The sequence below is a fragment of the Neodothiora populina genome, assembly GCF_041146345.1.
Source record: "Neodothiora populina strain CPC 39397 chromosome Unknown canker_contig_1, whole genome shotgun sequence".
Lineage (NCBI taxonomy): Eukaryota > Fungi > Ascomycota > Dothideomycetes > Dothideales > Dothioraceae > Neodothiora > Neodothiora populina.
In genome coordinates, this window is record NW_027191419.1 from 539,688 (window position 1) to 557,937 (window position 18,250).

The 18,250-nt window shown below is 51.7% G+C and overlaps 3 protein-coding genes across 4 annotated transcripts; all 3 read left to right on the plus strand.

Moving 5' to 3' along the window:
• Positions 1–1,586: 1,586 nt before the first annotated feature.
• Positions 1,587–4,463, plus strand: AAFC00_000155 (uncharacterized protein; the record flags this gene model as incomplete). The annotated part of the gene is made up of 2 exons (XM_069340827.1): positions 1,587–4,364; positions 4,419–4,463. 2 exons carry the CDS (start codon positions 1,587–1,589, stop codon positions 4,461–4,463), a joined length of 2,823 nt encoding a protein of 940 aa, XP_069196359.1.
• Positions 4,464–5,685: 1,222 nt separating this feature from the next.
• On the plus strand, positions 5,686–6,561 carry AAFC00_000156 (uncharacterized protein; the record flags this gene model as incomplete). The annotated part of the gene is made up of 2 exons (XM_069340832.1): positions 5,686–5,755; positions 5,849–6,561. 2 exons carry the CDS (start codon positions 5,686–5,688, stop codon positions 6,559–6,561), a joined length of 783 nt encoding a protein of 260 aa, XP_069196360.1.
• A 2,074-nt stretch (positions 6,562–8,635) lies between these two features.
• AAFC00_000157 (uncharacterized protein) lies at positions 8,636–11,649 on the plus strand (the record flags this gene model as incomplete). Of its 2 annotated transcripts, none has more annotated exons than XM_069340840.1 (3): positions 8,636–11,062; positions 11,141–11,324; positions 11,393–11,649. In XM_069340840.1, 3 exons carry the CDS (start codon positions 8,636–8,638, stop codon positions 11,647–11,649), a joined length of 2,868 nt encoding a protein of 955 aa, XP_069196361.1. The 2 variants fall into 2 exon arrangements, with proteins under 2 accessions (XP_069196361.1, XP_069196362.1); XM_069340841.1 differs by having other exon boundaries at positions 8,777–11,062.
• Between the last annotated feature and the right edge of the window lie 6,601 nt (positions 11,650–18,250).

An 18,250-nucleotide genomic window follows, 5' to 3' on the forward strand; every position in this document is an offset into this window, starting at 1 on the left:
AGGGGGCCAAATGTACCTCTGGGGAATATTTCGCGACATTGTTCTCGCCCGCCGCTGGACTTCCTCTCAGCTGGACAGCGGAACCTGTAGTAAGGCGGTGGTGAAGTCGATTGGCACGGACTTTCAGCGGGCTTTCGGCGGGATGTTGGTCAGCACGGGCACAGGGATGAATAGGTATGCACAAGTCAAGAGTACAGATATGATGCAGGGCGATGGCTAAAAGTACGGGGACCGAGGAGGGCTGCAAGCTATGATGGAATCAAATCTTTTCGAGTGTTGGAGTCGCGGGTCAGGCAGGAAAAGGGTCAATGTGGTCGCGTACCCTTGATGCGTCTGGACTTTTGGCTTTCACGGAAGCTGTTTTTTTAATGGAAGGGGATCGCCCTCAACGAGATGGGCAGCGACGAATCAAGGCAAGGGTGGGAGGGATTGAATGACAATCTGCATGATATGGAGAGAAATGAGCAAGCGGCGCGGGGCGGTCATTGAATAATGAACATTAGTAGAGAGGTCATGAATACCCGCTATGGCTATCAGAGAAGGCGACAGTGAAGCAATAATTTCGGTGGACTTGTTACTCTGTAGCCGCGCGTGGGTTCGCGCGACTCATGCCACATGCGGAAGCACAAGCCCTGCTTGGCACGGCCGCCATGGAAGAGAAGCCCCCCGGAGACCAGCGCAGTGGAACAGGGAAAAGAAGGTGTGTCTGACGGACTTGAACACACTCGGCCGATACAGCAGCATGGATCTTGTGCAACACTCACTTGCACCATGGGGAGGACACGCATGAGTTGACTCGTGCTGCAACGGGGCTTTGTTTCTATAGGAAAATGGGGTGTGTTCATCCTTCACAGATGCTGTGGTTCCTGGTGGCACGGACTATGGATTGCCGATCTCCAATCAAGACTGCCAAACGTCCAAGGCACAGAAGGGGAGAGGTGAGGTCAGGTACGTGTACGGAGGTAAGTAGGTAAGGTACCTAGCTTACATTGGCCACCTTTGATCAATCACAGAATCACAGCAGCCACGTCATCTTGGCTGTGAGCAGGTCTATAGCAGGTCGCCAATCGATGGAGAAGCTGTTTCATATGTTAGAGTTCCTTGCAAGTTCTTGAAGACAATGTTCTGCATGGCTTGTCGCATTGCATTACGATATTCAGATGGACACGGGTCCCGGCAGTCATAATCATGGTGACATGATACCGGGCGTTTGCGACGGAAGGGATCTTGAATTGTGTAGATATCTGACAGGTCATAGATGTCAAAGCACAGTCAGTACTGATGTGAAATGGATGAGACACAGAAGATGTTCGAGGCAGAGATGGTAAGGTAAACGGTCTCTTTCCCCCACAAGTCAAGTGCTGCAGGCGTTCCTGTCACTACCTTACTGGAAGCTAGGTATCAAAGCAGTGACCACCATATATCGTAATTGCCTTTTCGAGCTAAGACGCTGGTCTGTACTGTATGCTCTTGCCTTGCACAGCTGGACTTGTCACTCTTCCCTACCACACGCATCTTGAAAGCGTCTCCGTTCACACCACCACATGTCACGATCAACAGAAAGATAAACCAAATATTAAAAAGGGATGCGTGTCCCTGTCGCCTTGATCGCTGCAGCGTCCTCTGCACTGCTGCGTCCGGCAGCTGCTGTGCTGGTAGATGAAGCCTGGAACGTCGACTACCACCTCGCACTACTCGGCACTCCCCAGGAACACACCACCTCCTTCCATCAACCCTTTGCTGGATCAAGAGCCTCGCTACTATACACCTTGTCCGAGCAGGCTGTCCTCGGTGCGGTCAACCCAAAGGATGGATCGATAGTATGGCGCCAGCCGCTCGACCACGCAAGTTCACACGTCGCCAACACCACTCCGAGTTTCCTGCGCGCAGGCTACGGCCAGGACGTGGTTGTCAGCGCAGTAAACGAACACGTTGCTGCATGGAGCGCCGCAGATGGACGTCAGGTCTGGTCTCACCACCTGCGAGACTCAACAGTGAAAGATCTGGAGATTCTAGAGATTCCCGGTGTCAAGGAAGAGCTGGGAAGCAAGGATGCTATTGTCTTGTCTTCCAATGCGCATACGACCACCCTCACAAGACTGGATGGAGCAGACGGTCATGCCAAATGGACCTTTACCGATGACAGCGGCGATGAAGCCCACCAGGTGTCAGCTTCTGCCACTCAGCTCTTCTGCATCTTCCTACACAAGACCATGCTGGGCGGCTTGAAGATAAAAGTCGTCACTCTCGATCCCACCAATGGCCGCAAGATAGACCAGTACACCTTGAGCTCCGAGAGTGATCTCTCCTCTGCCGCAACCATTCTTGCAGTCGGCGCCAACACTGCTTCTCCCATCATTGCCTGGACCGACAAGGCGCGCACTGTCCTGAAAGTCAATGTCGTTGGCAGCAAACACACCTCGACCTTTGCCATTGATGCGTCCAAGCCCGTCGAGAGCATAATATTGCACGCTCCTTACAACATCAACGCTCGTCCCCATTTTCTCGTCCACTACCAAACAGCCGGCGATCACTGGGCCGAGGTATACCACATCGATCTCAGTCCTTCTGCCGCTGCTAGTGCGGTTTCCCAGGCATACAGCCTACCTCGTCTCGCTGGCCACGGTGTCTTCTCCACCAGCGCATCTGACGCCAATGTCTACTTTACCCGCATCTCTGAGGGCGAGCTTTCCGTTGTCTCGTCCGCATCCCATGGTGTGCTAGCCAGATGGCCTCTAAAGATCTCCCAGCCTGGCCTGTCCAAGGCCGATGCCGTACCTCTGCATGCCGTCTCGGACATCTCCGTCAAGGCCGACACAGTTTCCGCCATACGTTCCGCCATCTATCTCACTTCCGGTGACTGGATTCTTGTTCGTGATGGCGTCCTGAGCTGGTACAGACCGGAAGCTTTGAGCCAGGTCCTGTCTGCAACCTGGGCGTATCCAGCTGTCGAGCGAAATCTGGTGCATGAGCTCGAGGTCGAAGGTCACTCGAATATGCTCTCGGCATATATTCACCGTGTCACAAGGCACATCAACGACCTGAAGAAGGTCCCCGCTGCCCTCAGCGCTCTTCCCGCCCGCTTCTCCAAGAGTCTGGGTGTTGGTCCGAGCGACGAGGAGAACAGCGCAGTCACTCAGGATCTTTTTGGTTTCCACAAGACTGTCGTTTGTGCCACTGCAAATGGCAGATTGATTGCGCTAGATGCCGGCAGCGCTGGAAAGACTCTGTGGAACATTCCACTTCCGGAACTCGAGGCTGCGCAGAAGCCACAGATCATCGCCTCACCGGATGGCAACATCATTGTAAAGTCCGTCGACGGCAAGATCCTGCGTGACATCGATGCCCTTACCGGATCCGACACCGCGTCTGATGCTCTCGCCCCTCCTGCTGTTGAGATTTCCCAGAAAGCGTATAAGTATACCTTTGAGAACGGCAAACTCGCAGGAAATTCGCCCGCCACAGAATCTTCATGGCAATTCATACCTTTTGGTGGTCAGCAAATCATCAGTGTCACGCCACGCCCACTCGACGACCCGGTTGCGTCCATTGGCAAAGTCTTGGGCGACCGAAAAGTACTTTACAAGTATCTGAACCCGAATATCCTGCTGGTTACTGCCGTCTCCGATGAGACCAAGACTGCCAGTGTCTCTGTTGTTGACGCCGTATCTGGCACAGTTTTGTATACAGCATTGCACGAGGACGTCGACGTAACTCTTCCCATTGCTTCTACCATCTCCGAGAATTGGTTTGCATATTCGTTCACCTCGGCAAGCGAAGTTTTGACCACCAAGGGCCATCAGCTCGTGATTGGAGAAATGTACGAGTCTGAATTGCCAAATGATCGAGGTCCATACGGATCATCTTCGAATGCATCTGCCATCGACTACAGCTACGAGCCCTATGTGTTCTCCAAATCCTTTGCCATCGACAACATGATCTCGCACATGGCCGTGACACAGACCCGCCAAGGCATCACATCGCGCATGCTATTGGCTGTGTTACCACACTCCAATGCGGTTGTTGGTATCCCTCGCCAAATCATAGATCCACGTAGACCTGTTGGTCGCGATCCCACTCCTGGCGAGCAAATGGAGGGCCTCATGAAATACGACCCTGTGCTCCGTTTCGACCCCAAATGGTACCTCACCCACCACAGAGAGGTTCTCGGAGTGGAGAAGATCACAACTAGCCCCGCAGTGTTAGAGAGCACCAGCTTGGTCTTTGCATATGGCCTTGACATCTTCGGCACTCGAGTGAACCCCAGCTTCTCATTCGACATACTCGGCAAGGACTTCAACAAGCTCCAGATGCTTGCCACCGTAGTCGCGTTGTTCATTGCGACAGTGGCTGTGGCTCCTCTGGTATGTTTGGCAATACCCGCATGTATTTCGATCAAGCGCTAATTAATTTTACAGGTCAAACGAAAACAGATCAATGCCCGCTGGCAGTTTGCCGGTTGATAGATGAACAAGGCTATGTATAGATGAACTTGCTTCATGGCATGCTTCAGGGTATGATGAGCGCCAGGTATTGAATGACGAGATATGGAATCTGTCATGTGATGCTCAAATAGACCATAACAACGAACTATAGATAGCGGTCCCACGCGACGTCACATATTGCGATGTCCTAGAATGCTTGATGGCTCTGCTTCTTACGTCCACAGCGGGGTATACAGGAAAATGGACGAGGCACCCGTCTCAGCGATATGGAAAGAAGGCGACATCCGCGAGATACATCTACGAAATATAATTATATTTTCCTGAACGAGTATTAGTGATCAATAATCACCTGAACAAATTGAATACTATTTTGATCCTTCTTCCTTCCCTTCTCTCCCTACTCATCTTCCTCGGACGAACACCAGGAGCGAAAGCCGAAGGAAGAGAAAATAACAGGGGAGAGATTACTGGCATACAGGAGGATGGGGAAGAAATATTATAAATCCACCCGTCAATAAATGATACCATACCATAATCAAGCTTAACCTGACAGCTTGATGCGAAAGCAGAGAGAGAGATCCTTCTCTGCCTCGTCCTGCACTACCTTGCTATCTCAAGATACGTCAAGGTACAGTAAGTAGTGCCCTTCCTTCGTGGTGTTTAATCTTAGTCTCATACTATGATCATCTCAAGGGAAGTCGTAACGGGTGACCTTCCTCTCCAAGCTCCAACCAATCGAGCAAGGAGTGAATAAGCGAAAAGACAGCTACAGACAAAGCAAGCTAACCACGAACGATCCAGCCTCGTGATCAAGCGCCTCCGCTCGAAGTGATTAAAACCCCCAATAACCTTTTGGTATTATCGTGCGAGATACAGCATACGGTATAGATTCGTCCGAATGCCGAGATTGATGGACGAGAGGTCATATTACTCTGGCGTTAGTTGGGAACACGCGCGGGATGGGTGCAGTAAGCCCGTTAAGTCCGGCGGGTGTCTGTGTCTGAGACGGGGTTAATGACCTCGATGATGACGAGGGCATGATACAAGTGAGGTATGGATATACCTTATAAAGTGTAAAAAAAAAGTTGGACGATATGGAATTAATTATATTTGTGGATAAGCCTTTTTGTTTAAGGTAACTCAAGTACTTATAAGCAGATCTCTTGCTACACTTGTCTTGCACGATATACAAAAACATATTCGTATCTTTCCTTGCGTTGATTCAAACAATATAGACACAATGGCCGATCAGTTCAAATACACTAATAAACTTGCTGATAAGCATGTGCTAATCATCGGTGGGAGCTCAGGTATGTTTTTGGACAATACTAGCCAGAGAGGGCTTCATTTTGTGTTTCAGTGTTGGTGTATACATGACTGATCGCGCTTTGTTTTCTCCACAGGCATTGGATATGGAGTGGCCGAGGGCGCCCTCGAGCACGGCGCTCGCGTGACTATATCGTCTTCGAATCCTCAGCGCTGCTCAGACGCAGTGGAGAAACTGAAAAAGGCATATCCTTCGGCCGTCGACCGTGTCGTGGGCTATGCTGCGAGCATGGGCGACGAGCAGACCTTGGAAGCCAACATCGAGAAACTCTTCGAGCAGACGGGCAAGGTCGACCATGTGGTTTACACGGCGGGAGACTCTCTGGCCATGATTCCCATCAAGGAGGTCACCTTGGGTCCGCTCAAGCAAGCAGGCATGGTCAGATATTTTGCTCCCATCCTCGTCGCCAAAGTGGCGATCAAGTACATGGAGAGCAGCACCGCAAGCTCCATCACGTTTACTACTGGTTCCGTATCCGAGAAACCCCTGGACGGTTGGAGTGTGGTGAATGGCTATGCCACTGCTCTTCAAGGCACTACACGAGGCTTGGCGCTGGACTTGAAGCCGATTCGTGTCAATCTGGTCTCACCTGGAGTGATAAACACCGCCCTCTTTGGCATCACCGACGAGGCCAAGAAAGAAGAGATGTTCAAGCCTTGGGTCGCGAAAATGGCGACAGGTGCCGTGGGACAAGTCGAGGACGTTGCCGAGGCATATCTATATGCCATGAAGGATAAGAACCTGACGGGATCCATGATCAGTAGCAATGGAGGTGCACTAATTATGTGATGAGACGGAGTGCAACGTTGCGTTGAATTCGAGACGCAGGTCCGGCAGAGAATTCAATTCATCAATCTCCTTTTTCTTGTATCAAGTAGACTGTACAAAGGATACTTGCCCCACTGAGGACTTGTTTGAGTTTGACCCAGCGTGACTTCAGAAATGCCGACGGAGCCACTGTATCGCGGACTGTGAGTAAATTCACTCGTCGTTACGGATGCTTCGAATGTACGTAAAGTCGCGAGCGATTGAATCAGCGAGTCGTGATCGAGTAATGGATGATGACCAGGTGTGCATCACTCGACATCATTGCTTGGCTTTCGAAGCCGTTCCGGAATACCGTAGCAGATCGAAATGCATACGAAAACACGCGTTCGGCACACCTCCCGTGGAAGTATACGGCGCATACAATTCAACATGATCCACTATGCGTGCAAGTCGTTTGACCCACAAGGAGCAGGACGGCATGGCACTGTACATGACACAGGGATGTTGTGGTCTAGAGCGAAAATCTGCGAATTATGTCTGATCGACTTCTTATATACGTCGAGCTTGGCTTTCTTGTGCCTGTCGGCGTTGGAGTTCAGCGTTGGAACATGAGACACATTGGCGACGCTGCCTAAGGTAACGGACCTCAGGGCGTAGTTCAAAGCGATGGGCGTCGAGAGTATGTGATAGTAGTGCTCATTGTGAAGCACTTTCACTATATCGCAGTATTACCACGTCTTCATTGATCCTTCCATCCTCTAGTGCACGCAGTACAGTACATCAAAAGTAATCTCGGCTTCCAGCAGTCAACGACAGTGCAGTGAATTACCGAGTAGCGCTGAAGCCGAGTCAAAAACATCTATAGATCGGGCTCGCAGAATCTTCTGGCGCGCTTCTTCGCTAAGATAAATGCTTAATAGCGTGTAGAAAATTTGCGATTGACCCGGTTGGTGGGAATTCTAAGGCGTAATGAGCACAACTGTGTCGCTTGGTTGTCTCGGCTTGTTGGGCCCCTGTGGACACTGGTGGGGTCTTGTTGTCGATGGATCAACTGCAGTACAGTAGTTACCAACGCGGCCCCCACTATGCTAAGGTCCTGCTAAGGTACAGTAGCACAAGGCTCACTCTGCTCGCTCGTGTCGTCGTTGCAGCCCAACCGCGGCCGTAGACGAGCGCTAGAGGTCACGGATAAGGCCGAGCTTGGGTGAAAAGCAGGGCGAGTCGACAGAAGTCTAGGGAGAGGGAGGCTCTCCCGTGTGTGAAAGAAGGAGGGAGGGGGGGCAACACTGCGTCATCAGGAAAGTGGATTCTTGAAACACCCGGGGACGTTTATCCAAGTGTCAGCCTTCGTTATTACATGGACCTTGGCTATTTTGTGCTCTACACCTTACCCTGCAAGGTTTGGTGCAATCGAAAGAAGATTCAAGGCGTCTTCCCAAGCGACTGTTAGTGAGTACCTTATTTCACAAAAACGACTCGACTCCATTATAGCGCACCTCATTGCGCACGCGCAGCGTTTGGCAAGTGACGCTGACAGCGGGTCTACCCAAGAAGATTGCGCCACTACCTCGTCCTGTACAGTGCACGCCTCTGCGTTACCTCATGGTATGAATCGTGCTGTAGCGTTGTACTTGTGACCGTGTACAGTACAGTCCAGCAATACCACTGTAGTACACTTGGGTTTCTCCATCAGCATCTCAGGAGAGAAACAGTTGCCGTTGCTCAGTCCACCCCATGCCCTGTTCGTCTCTCAGCCCGGGGCAGCAACGGTTGGTTTCGCATGTGTAAAGACGAGTATAGGAAAAACACAAAAAGTGAATCGGAAGGTGAGTTATTCATGTTCGCGCTTGATTGATTTCGAACCCCTTCCATTCAATTTTTTGTTTTAATAAGCGTCTCGTTCATCACTGGTCTCGTCTCTTCTCATGTCTCATTTTCTGTCGCTGTGCCAGCATAACAGAGCGGTGTTTGTTTTTCTATTATAGCTGCGGGCAGCTTGTATTGCACTGTACCTGTCGCATCGCATTGGGCACCATACACACACACACACACACACACTGCTATATCCCACTATATACACCACCAGATTGCAATCATGTTTGACCTGCTCACATCTTTCAGCATCCATAACCCACCTTCTCACACAACGGTGACTCTGCTTGACGACAATCCCTCTTGCAAGCAAAAGCCATTCCGTGGCTTTCCTTCGATTAAACGCGCAAAGGCGAATAAAAACATGTCGTCGCACTATCGCTCGAGCTCTCCTGGGGGCAGGCGCATCGCCAACCCTGGACGAGTCTCGGATCCCTACTACCCAACCTATGGCTCCCCGAGAGGCAGCACCGAGCGTGTGATCCCCATTTCCTCGACCACCTTCATCAATGCGCCGCGAGGCAGAGAAAGCTTAGATGGCTATGTAACCAGGCCCCGTCGCTCGACACTGACCGAACCTGGCCGCCCATCATCTGCGCACGTCCACACCCACGCGCACACACACACCCACCCTAGACCATCGACCGCCGTCGTTCATACTCATGTGGACCGTGTACCCAGTCCCCTGAACCGTTCTGGTCGCGGACCCTCTGATCAGCCGCGGGCTCCAGACTATCACGTCACACCCGCCTCGTCCTCGTCTACACCCTCGCGGCGAGAATACAACACACACAAGAAAGTCTACAGTATCGACGAGGGCAAATCACATCTCGTTGCCGACATCAACATCCAGCCAGCGCGCTCAGCCCGACGGAACAGCGTAGACCGCAATGGCTACCGCACCCACGGATCCTCTGCCTACACATCATCGCACAGGAATGTCTACCATGTCAACGGCGCTCGCAAAGACCATGTCGACATTGATCAAGGCTTCTCTTACACCGACCCTGCTGGCATGTATCGCGACACCAAGCCTAGAAGACATACACGCTCGGACAGTGTCGAAGCGGCTGCAAGACCCAGACCGAGTAGCATGATCATCGATCCTTATCCGTCTAGGCCCTCAGCACGGGAAGGTGGCCCGCCAACTTCACGAGCACTTGATCGCTACAACGATAGTCTGCCCATTCAAGCCCCTGTTCTGGGCGCTGGGCTTGGGGCAACACTTGGTGCAGCGCTGGGCTCGGGTCTACAACGAGGGGGAAGCCTCAGAGACTCGGCGCGTGCTCCACCAGTGACCCAGTCAGTGTATCACGAAGTCCCTGCTCCATATCTCACCTCACAAGAGCGACATCATGCCACTTCCAACAAACGTCATTCCGCTTCGTTGCACCAGGAGAGACTTCCCGAGCGTCGGGAAACTCACCCTCAGTCTCGGGATACGTATATAAGAGAGCCATACGAGGAGCGCAGAGATCCGCGCGATGCTGATCGATCACGCGTACCTCCTCCACGCCTATACGAAGATCATAGCGTTGAGACTCGTGGCTTCGGCATTCGAGCACCAGCGCGGGCTCGGGACGAGTCACTTGATCGCAGAGATGCGTACTTGAATTCCGCCGCTGCGGCTTCGAGGGAGTCTGTTCTACCGCGACCAAATCGCGACGAGGGTAGAAGGGAGCAGGAACGCCGAGATCGTGAACTAGAGTACGCCAGAGAGCTTGAGAGAAAAGACCGACACGACCGCGAGAGAGCCAGAGACAGAGATCGGGACCGAGACCGTCGCGAGCCTGACCGACAAGAGAGAGACAGACCTCGGGACGATCTGGGCTACGCCTCCGAACGAGACCGTGACAGGCCGCGACCCGCACGAGAGAGTGCACCGTATCGTGAGCAGGACAGAGATAGACGCGACAACGAGAAGTACAGCACCACCCCTAAGACCAGTGCTGAAGGTCTCTCGAACATCTTACCAGCGGCCGTTGGGAGTCTCAGTGGTCTCGGAGCGGCTGCCGCAGCTGTCGGGGCCATTGCAAAGGGGAGAGACAAGGATCGTGGCCGCCACTCTCCACCCTCCGACAGCGGTAGAGAGGACGAGGGCAGGAGGCGTCGTGACCGTGAGCATCACCGTGCTCCTGATGATCCATCGTCGTCCGATCGCGAGTATCGCGACGTGGAGAAACGCAGACGCGATACAGACCGCGAGCGTTCTGTCTCAGACCCAGCTAGAACAAATGTCGACCCTGAAGAAGACTTCAAACGCCGTTTCCAGCAAGCCCAGAGGGAGCTTGGCAACACCGAGCCTGGCACTTCGAGAAGCTCCCGAAATGAGTCCGACGCCGACCGCGACTCGGAACGCCGCAGACGAGAACGTGATCGTGGCGAAACCGCTCGTCATGGTGATGCGAGCCAACAAGAGAGCCCACCATATCGTACTCGCAAACGTAGTCCGAGCGAGAGCAGAGCCACAGGTGGTCCATCTATACAGAGTGACAGAGAAGATCCAGCCAGGGAAGGTCGTGTGCGTATCGTGGATCCACCGAAAGAAGGAGAGGACCAACAGCCTCTGAAGGGCATTCTGCGAAGACCAACGGAGAAGTTCCCGGAGGACCCCAACCCAATCCGCGAAGGTGTTGCCCCTCTGAAAGATGTACGTCGTCAACCACGCCGTCCTGGCGGCACCAGATTTCTGGATGACACTGAGACCGACCACTGACAAACCACACAGGCAAAGGACAAAGATATTCCCCACGATGCACGCTGGACTAAGATCAGCCGGGAGCTAGTGAACCCGGAATGTCTCGAGGAGGCCAAGGAGCGCTTCGAGGAGCGCGAAGACTGTGTGATTGTCTTGCGCGTCTTGACCAAGGAAGAGATCCAGAAGCTCGCCGATCGTACAGCAGCCATTCGTTGTATGTGTATCCTGCCATTACGCTTTGCTTTTTCGTATATGATGCATTGATCACTGACTTCTCGCTAGACGCTCGTTTCGAAGAAGTAGATCGTGCCCGACGTGGCGATCGCCGACGACGAGATAAGGACCATGATCGGCGTGATCGCGACGAGTATAGCGATCACAGTGAAGACGAGTATGCCCCGAAAGAGCCCCGCCTCCTCGAGGCCCCCAGCTCGTCTCAGGATACCGCTTCTTCTTTCAACGGTGACAGGCGGCGCGACAGGGAACGAGACAGAGGCGATCGGGATTATGTCGGTCGTGGAGGAACGAGTGGAGCCTAAATGGTCGGAAAACATGAAATCTGATTAGCATACTGCTAAGCATCTTTGACGCTCGACCGAATGCACGTTGGTAATGAATGAGAGTTTCCACGCAGCTAGCTAGAACTCAGGATATGAACTCACAACTTTTCCGCGCCTGGTTGCCTTTTTTAGTTGCGGAATTTCAGCATCAGCGAGTCCTTGAATACACGACGTCTTCTCTTGCTACAAATCGACATTTCCTACGCTAATCCATGCCTAACCCACGTTGTTTCCCTCCCAAGTGATGATTCCTGCTCTCAATCAATAAAGACCATGGAACATTGAATCACTCACAGTCCATCTACTGTAGCAGACAAAACAAACATCCCAGCACCCCCTTACGATACGCAAAATCCCCCAGTCCTCAACGCGTGCCTGAGTCTCTCCGCACGCATGTACACATCATCAACACGCTTTCTACGCACATGCATACATACCCAACCCCAGCATTAGCTAGAAGCGAGAAACATCAGCACAGATATTCGCTTGTTCACTTGGGCTATGCATACATACATGTATACACGTAACACTCAACTCGCTACGGAGGCACATCCGGAGCCAGCCAGCCTGCCAGCCGTCCAGCGAGGAGGAAGAGGTCAAGGAGGGGAGGGCACACACCGTCCCCGATGTATCAGGAAGCTGGCGAAAAGAAGAAAAGGAAGAAGAAAGGAACGTATTGTTAATTTGCCAACATGCTGCTACAAGCAGACGAACAAAAACGCCGACAAGACAGTCAGGGCAACTGGGGAGGAGAGTTTCTTGCAGTGGCAAGCACAGGTTCACGCTAATGCGGTTTCTTTGGACGGGATTGTGATGGTTTGTGAAACTATGCTGCTATGTATGTGCTGTTATATGTGCCAATGAAATCCATCTTGGGCTCGTCCTTTTCGACTTTTGCTTCGATGATGATGCTGATGATGCTGCCTGCTTCTGCTTCCTGGTTAGTTGCAGAGTGGCCTGCAACGCGGACGGAAAGGCTCTTCTCCTTGCTGGTGGGGAACATGCTTCTCTGTGCTTACCGCTGTAGTGTGTTATTGGATAGAGAGGAGAGAAAGGGGAAGGGGGTTTTTCTTCTTCTACTCAGAGACTGTCACGGGTAGAAAGTGGGACCTGCAGATCGAAGGCCATGCAAAGGCTCTGAATACATGCACTTCCCGCAGCTGTGATGACTCGAGACGATCTACGTGAACGTTGTTGGTGATGGACCCACCTACCTGTCTGCCTGTATATGGAGGTCCAATGAATTCCGGGCAGCAAGGGAGGAGAGGCACGATGGAGGGGAAGGGAAGGGGAGCAGGAAGAATCAATCTGAGCCAAACGATTGTTTGTGTATGCGTTGGAAATCTGTGCGGACGCAGGGAGACATGATTCCGCGAAATTGAAATGCAAAGATGGATGAAAACCGTTCGTTGGGCAGTCGGGCATGCATACTTCGAACTGCAGCGTGTGCTCTAGCTCACCTCACGTACATGACAACGACCCAAAAGGACACATTCGATCAACACGTCGTTTGGGTCTTGCGCAAGACTGACAGGAACGCATTGATCCAAGTCTTCGGTTGGGTTGTCTGGGCCCCAATCGGTCTGCGTGTCACGTCCACTCGTCCCTGCAGCAGGACTATGACGGCGCTTTCCAATTGGCTCGTGTGTTGTTGCTGTGGATGATGCTGCTGCTGCTGCTGCTGCTGCTTCCTCTTCTTATTTTTCTGCTGGCTCACCAAACCTGCTGCACCGCGCGCTGTCGAGAGCGACATTTGGGTGCGGCAAAAGATACTTCAACAGGTACACGAACTCAGGGTCTGCGCATGCTGCACATGTCAACCTGTCCTGCCGGTTTCTTGTCCATTGTCCTAGATTGTTGCCATTCACCACAGTCGAAACTCTCGACGTACTGTATCTACATGGTACTGAGAATGGAGTACGTGAGGCCAAGTAGTCAAGACTGCCTCAAAGCATGACAGACCAGGCATGGGCAGATCATCATAACGTTGCTTGAAGACGTTGAAAATCTGGGAAGATGACAAGGAATAGCGAGGCTGATGATCGATTGCGGGCCGCATCTCCAGAGATTGCTCTCTAGGATGTCAACAGCTCAGTGACCGGGTTTGTGGGTACGAAGCGAACGAAATGAGGTTCGCCGTACAGTGAACCCACTGGGCGCTTCGGAGTGGAGTGGGGGGAATTGTGGAGAGCTCTGCCATTGCTGAGCCGCTACAGCCACCAGAGCCACCTTGATTAAACCCGTTCCAAAGTTTGATGGGCGGAAATACCCGGCAGTCTGAAGGACGACTGTCTCCTGCAAGGGCGATCGCATTAAGGTACTGTAGTACAATTTGTGCAAGTAAAGTAGCGTCCAGGTAAGCGAAATCTCGCGTACAGTGACAATCTAACTTTTCGCATATGGGAAATGATTGGTCCTTGTGTATCGATCCTTAGTATGAAGAGCGTGACCCGTGATAAATGCGCTATAACCGCTAGAGTGGTCTCTGATCGGAGCTGCGTCTGGATCAATCACAGTCCAGCATTCGTATGGAAGCAGATGCGGGAAACTGACAAAGGGCGTTGCATAGTATTGTCATTTCGCCACCGTCTAAGACTTGATCTCAAAAACCCTCCAGCAGCTGCTACAAGCGCAGTCGCACCGTCTTCATTACCGATACCGTAGCCTCGCTCTGCCATGGGATTCGGAATATGTGACAGCGATCACGCGATCTGCTTACCACCAGCTTCCACTATCGGGTCTGTCTTTCTACAGTACAGTGGTCACGGATTCTGTCGCACGTTGATAGACAAAAGTGGGGCTGTTGACTGTCCACAAGATGACGCTGTAGTGGAAAGGTAGTCATCATAGGCACTTCTGAAAGCAAGATGGCGGCGTTGATGACTGGTGATGCGTTAGCACTAAGGTATGCACGGAAGGCTTTTGGTGACTTCGCAACAACTTTTCCAGCGATAAGAGAGCTTGGCTTAGCAACCGATCACATCCTCAGAAATTGGAGGCCGCTTTCATAAAGGATATTACTTCGCTGTCACGGTTTGTGTGCTTGAAGTCTGGGTCGGAAGAGTTGGCCCGTTATCGAAGAGCAGGAGAAATGCCGATGATGCGCCCCAACGTCGAGAATGCATGCAGCGCAAATTTACTCTGTGTTCGCCTGACGAAGCTCAAGGCCCGACGCTCCTCGACAATTTCTCTTGAACATTGCCCCCGAATCTTTGCTCTGTAGTTTGCTACTAGCTTGACAGCACGCAGTAAGAGGAGCCAGACGCATGACAATTTCACTTCAACCAACAAACTTGTCATCAATGGTAGTCGAGTAACTCGTGTCATCACGGCTTAGAGCCACATGTGATGCTGCTGAGCAAGCATGTTAGACATAACTCGGTAGGAAGAACTCATCTTTTCTGCACCGGCATCTCCTCATCGACGTCCGTAGGCGTGCCGAGATCGAAAGGATGTGATCTACTCGACCAGTTGAGATGAGCGAGATTGAAGTTCGCAGCAGGAAGCTTGTAGCGACAAACGTCAAGTAGCGACAAACGGTAGAATAGAGTTTGAGGCAGTTCCCCCGCAGCCCACATCGTAAGGATACCTACCTAGCGGCAACCTTTGCCTTCCATCATAAGGTACGTAAGGCAGGTCGTGAGCAGTGGTAACGAGTACTGAGGTACCGTTTCACCCGCCGTGTCTGGACGATTCACCCCTTCGGCTGGACTTAACAAGTCTCCATAGTAAAGGCCATAGGCAGCGTTGATGCTGTGAATGTATAGGTAGATGATGATGTACCTCGTGACGAGGGACAGCACATATGTAAATGCCTCCTCACGGCGTTCCGTACATCATAGCGATTAGGGATCTAGAGCCACGGCTAATGCTGCCCTTTTCCATAGTACACGGCTCACTGGACATGCTGCAACGGATGCTAGCGTGCTGTCGAGTGGGATCATAAATGATGGCGAAGTGCACTTGCAGGATGAGTATCTCAAGAGAATGATGCAAATGTGATGAGAATGGTCTTCACACATTGCCTCGGAGATGTGCTCTTGTATCTATTGCAACCTACAACTCCATGCGAAATGCTCAATGCTAGTCTGCAAAGAATGAAACTGTCGTCCACAAGTTTTCCGATTCTTCTTCTTGGAAAGAAAGAAGCAATTATAACTGTAACAAGCTCTCAGTGGTGGGATGCGCCGTGTGAATTCTGCAGACTGCTCGGACCGTTTACAGACAATGTACTTGTACGTATCCACAGCTGACCTTCGCATCACATACACTGCTGATACCTGATCTCGCCTTGTCAACGTAGGATGACGGGCATGCAACGGGCAGAGCTGTCTTGCTTTCCGTTAAAAGCCTAACTGCTAAAGCCTTTGCTTAGCTTGTTTCCGATTGTCGAAGCATGACGTGTCGGGCAATGCCAAAGGCAACGCAGCAGAATCCACAGAGAAGCTCGAATCAATCTTCTGGATCTCTATGATAGGAAAGGAAGAAGAGATGGCAATCCTGAAGCACTTGTGAATGGACAATATCGTCCGTGAGTAATCCCATGTGTGAATAAAAGGTGATGTAAGAATTTAGTGGGCGACTGTGCGAGCACTCGTTCAACTCCGGATTCAGCAGAGGTGCGGGCTTGTCAATCATCAGATTGTTCTAGTTTCATGTACTTCACCTTGGCCGAAAATGTCAGCCCATGGCCCCACGCGCCAGAAACACGCTAGGTCGACCTTGAGCTAGCTGGCTATGTTCCAACTACCCGGCAACTCACCGAATGACAGTCAATCGAGTCCCACCTTAGAAACTCAGATCCTGATAGCTCAACTGATGCAGATTTGCGTCGCGGCTTATGGTCCAGCAAATACCGACAGATGATGCCAACACTAACGATGGTGAGATCGCAAGCCAAGGCTGTCGGGCTTGCATAGTAGTCTGTTTGATAATAAGATCGGCGCTTCACTTCATGCGCGAAATGTGGAACGTTGGGACTGGCAGGGGCTCTGAACTAAGGTTGGACCGTTGGAGCGGTTGCGTCTTCCGGGGCTGGCGCAATCGACAAGCCCCAGCCCAACTTAATTTGCATCTTGAGAATCACTATCACAGCCCAAAATTCACATCCTCCATTTCACGGGAGCGCTCCATGTGCTACTAGCCATGTGGGACCCGCTGAGCCTATGCTCTGGGTATTCAACCCGTATCATCTCAAGCGCTCGAAGGTCTCTAGCAATGTAGTACAATCCCGATATGAAGATTTCAAAGCAGCCGAATGCGATTGATGGAGACATCCAAAAGGACTCACTGATGGTGCAAGGTGGAAAGGACATATCACAACGCGATGCACGAATCATGGCTGCTGTCTAATGTATCGCTTGCGCTGCGTGGCGTGTTTCAAGTTGGACGTGCTTTTACCTTGCCTTAACTTGACACTCCGCACGTGGAGTGGAGCAGCGACGACGCGTGCCGGAAACGCTTGTACTTCTAGTCTTCCAATACTTGTAATTGATTCGTCGTCCTCTGGGCCGCCTTTGCACAGAAGTGACAACACTGCGTATTCGCGGTCGAGGTCTTTGGTCTTATATTACGATGGCTTGATAACTGATTACGGTACATGCGTACTGCAGGTCGCACGGACTACTCTTATGCCTGGTCCTCATCCTCGCAGCCATGCGATGCATCCCCGGCCGGGGGAGTATAAGGTCGAGCCGGGTCCTGATGTGGCGGACGATCTTGTGAGTAGTGCCCGTTTTCCTTTCTCTTGCTACCTGCCCGTCCTTCTTCCTCCACTACCTCTGATGTTCTGTCGTCAACCTTTTTATCCTTGTTAGTTCCAGCCGCATCTCCAAGCTCTCCCTGCACAACCGTTGCCCGTTGTCTCCACTGCAATTGGCTTTCGTGCATGTGCCAGACCTGGCATCGCATATCATTCAACTGCTCGCTACATGGTGAGGGCTTGTCCTTTTATTTTCCAATGTTTATCTAGTTCGCGCGACTATTAGACGACCCTTATTTGCTCTTCCATGCTTGCACTGCGCTTGCGCTTCCTTGTCTTCAGAAATAATATCAGTTCCTAGTGTTCTCCACACTGTTCGCATTATCTGTCTAGCCTCAAGAGCAATAGCACACACAGCTATCTTTCTCTTTCGTTGGCTGGATCTGCAAACTTCATAACTCTTTAATCCTTGCACTTGAACTCGATATTCGTGTATGTTCTCCTGCAAGCCCCTTCCCATATATCCACTGGGACAAGATGCGACCAGTCCCCAATGATGCCTCCACCTTTCCTCGTTTGTCTACTATCTGCTCACCATCATCGAGCATGATCTGCAAAGCACTGCAGTCATGGCTGCACTCGAGTGGCTCGCTCATGCAAAGATCATCTCGTTGATTCTACTACAGCCTGCGATCTTCACCACTACCTATGCATCTATTTAGATATAATGTTACGGATCGGACTGACATTGTCTGAACAGCATAACATAAAACGGAGCAGTCAGTCAGGCGCCTCCCCCTCACAAGCGGTCATACAAGAACAGCCCGGAGCCTTTTACCAGCATCTTGCGGACTCTCCCCGAGAGCCCCATCTGCCTCC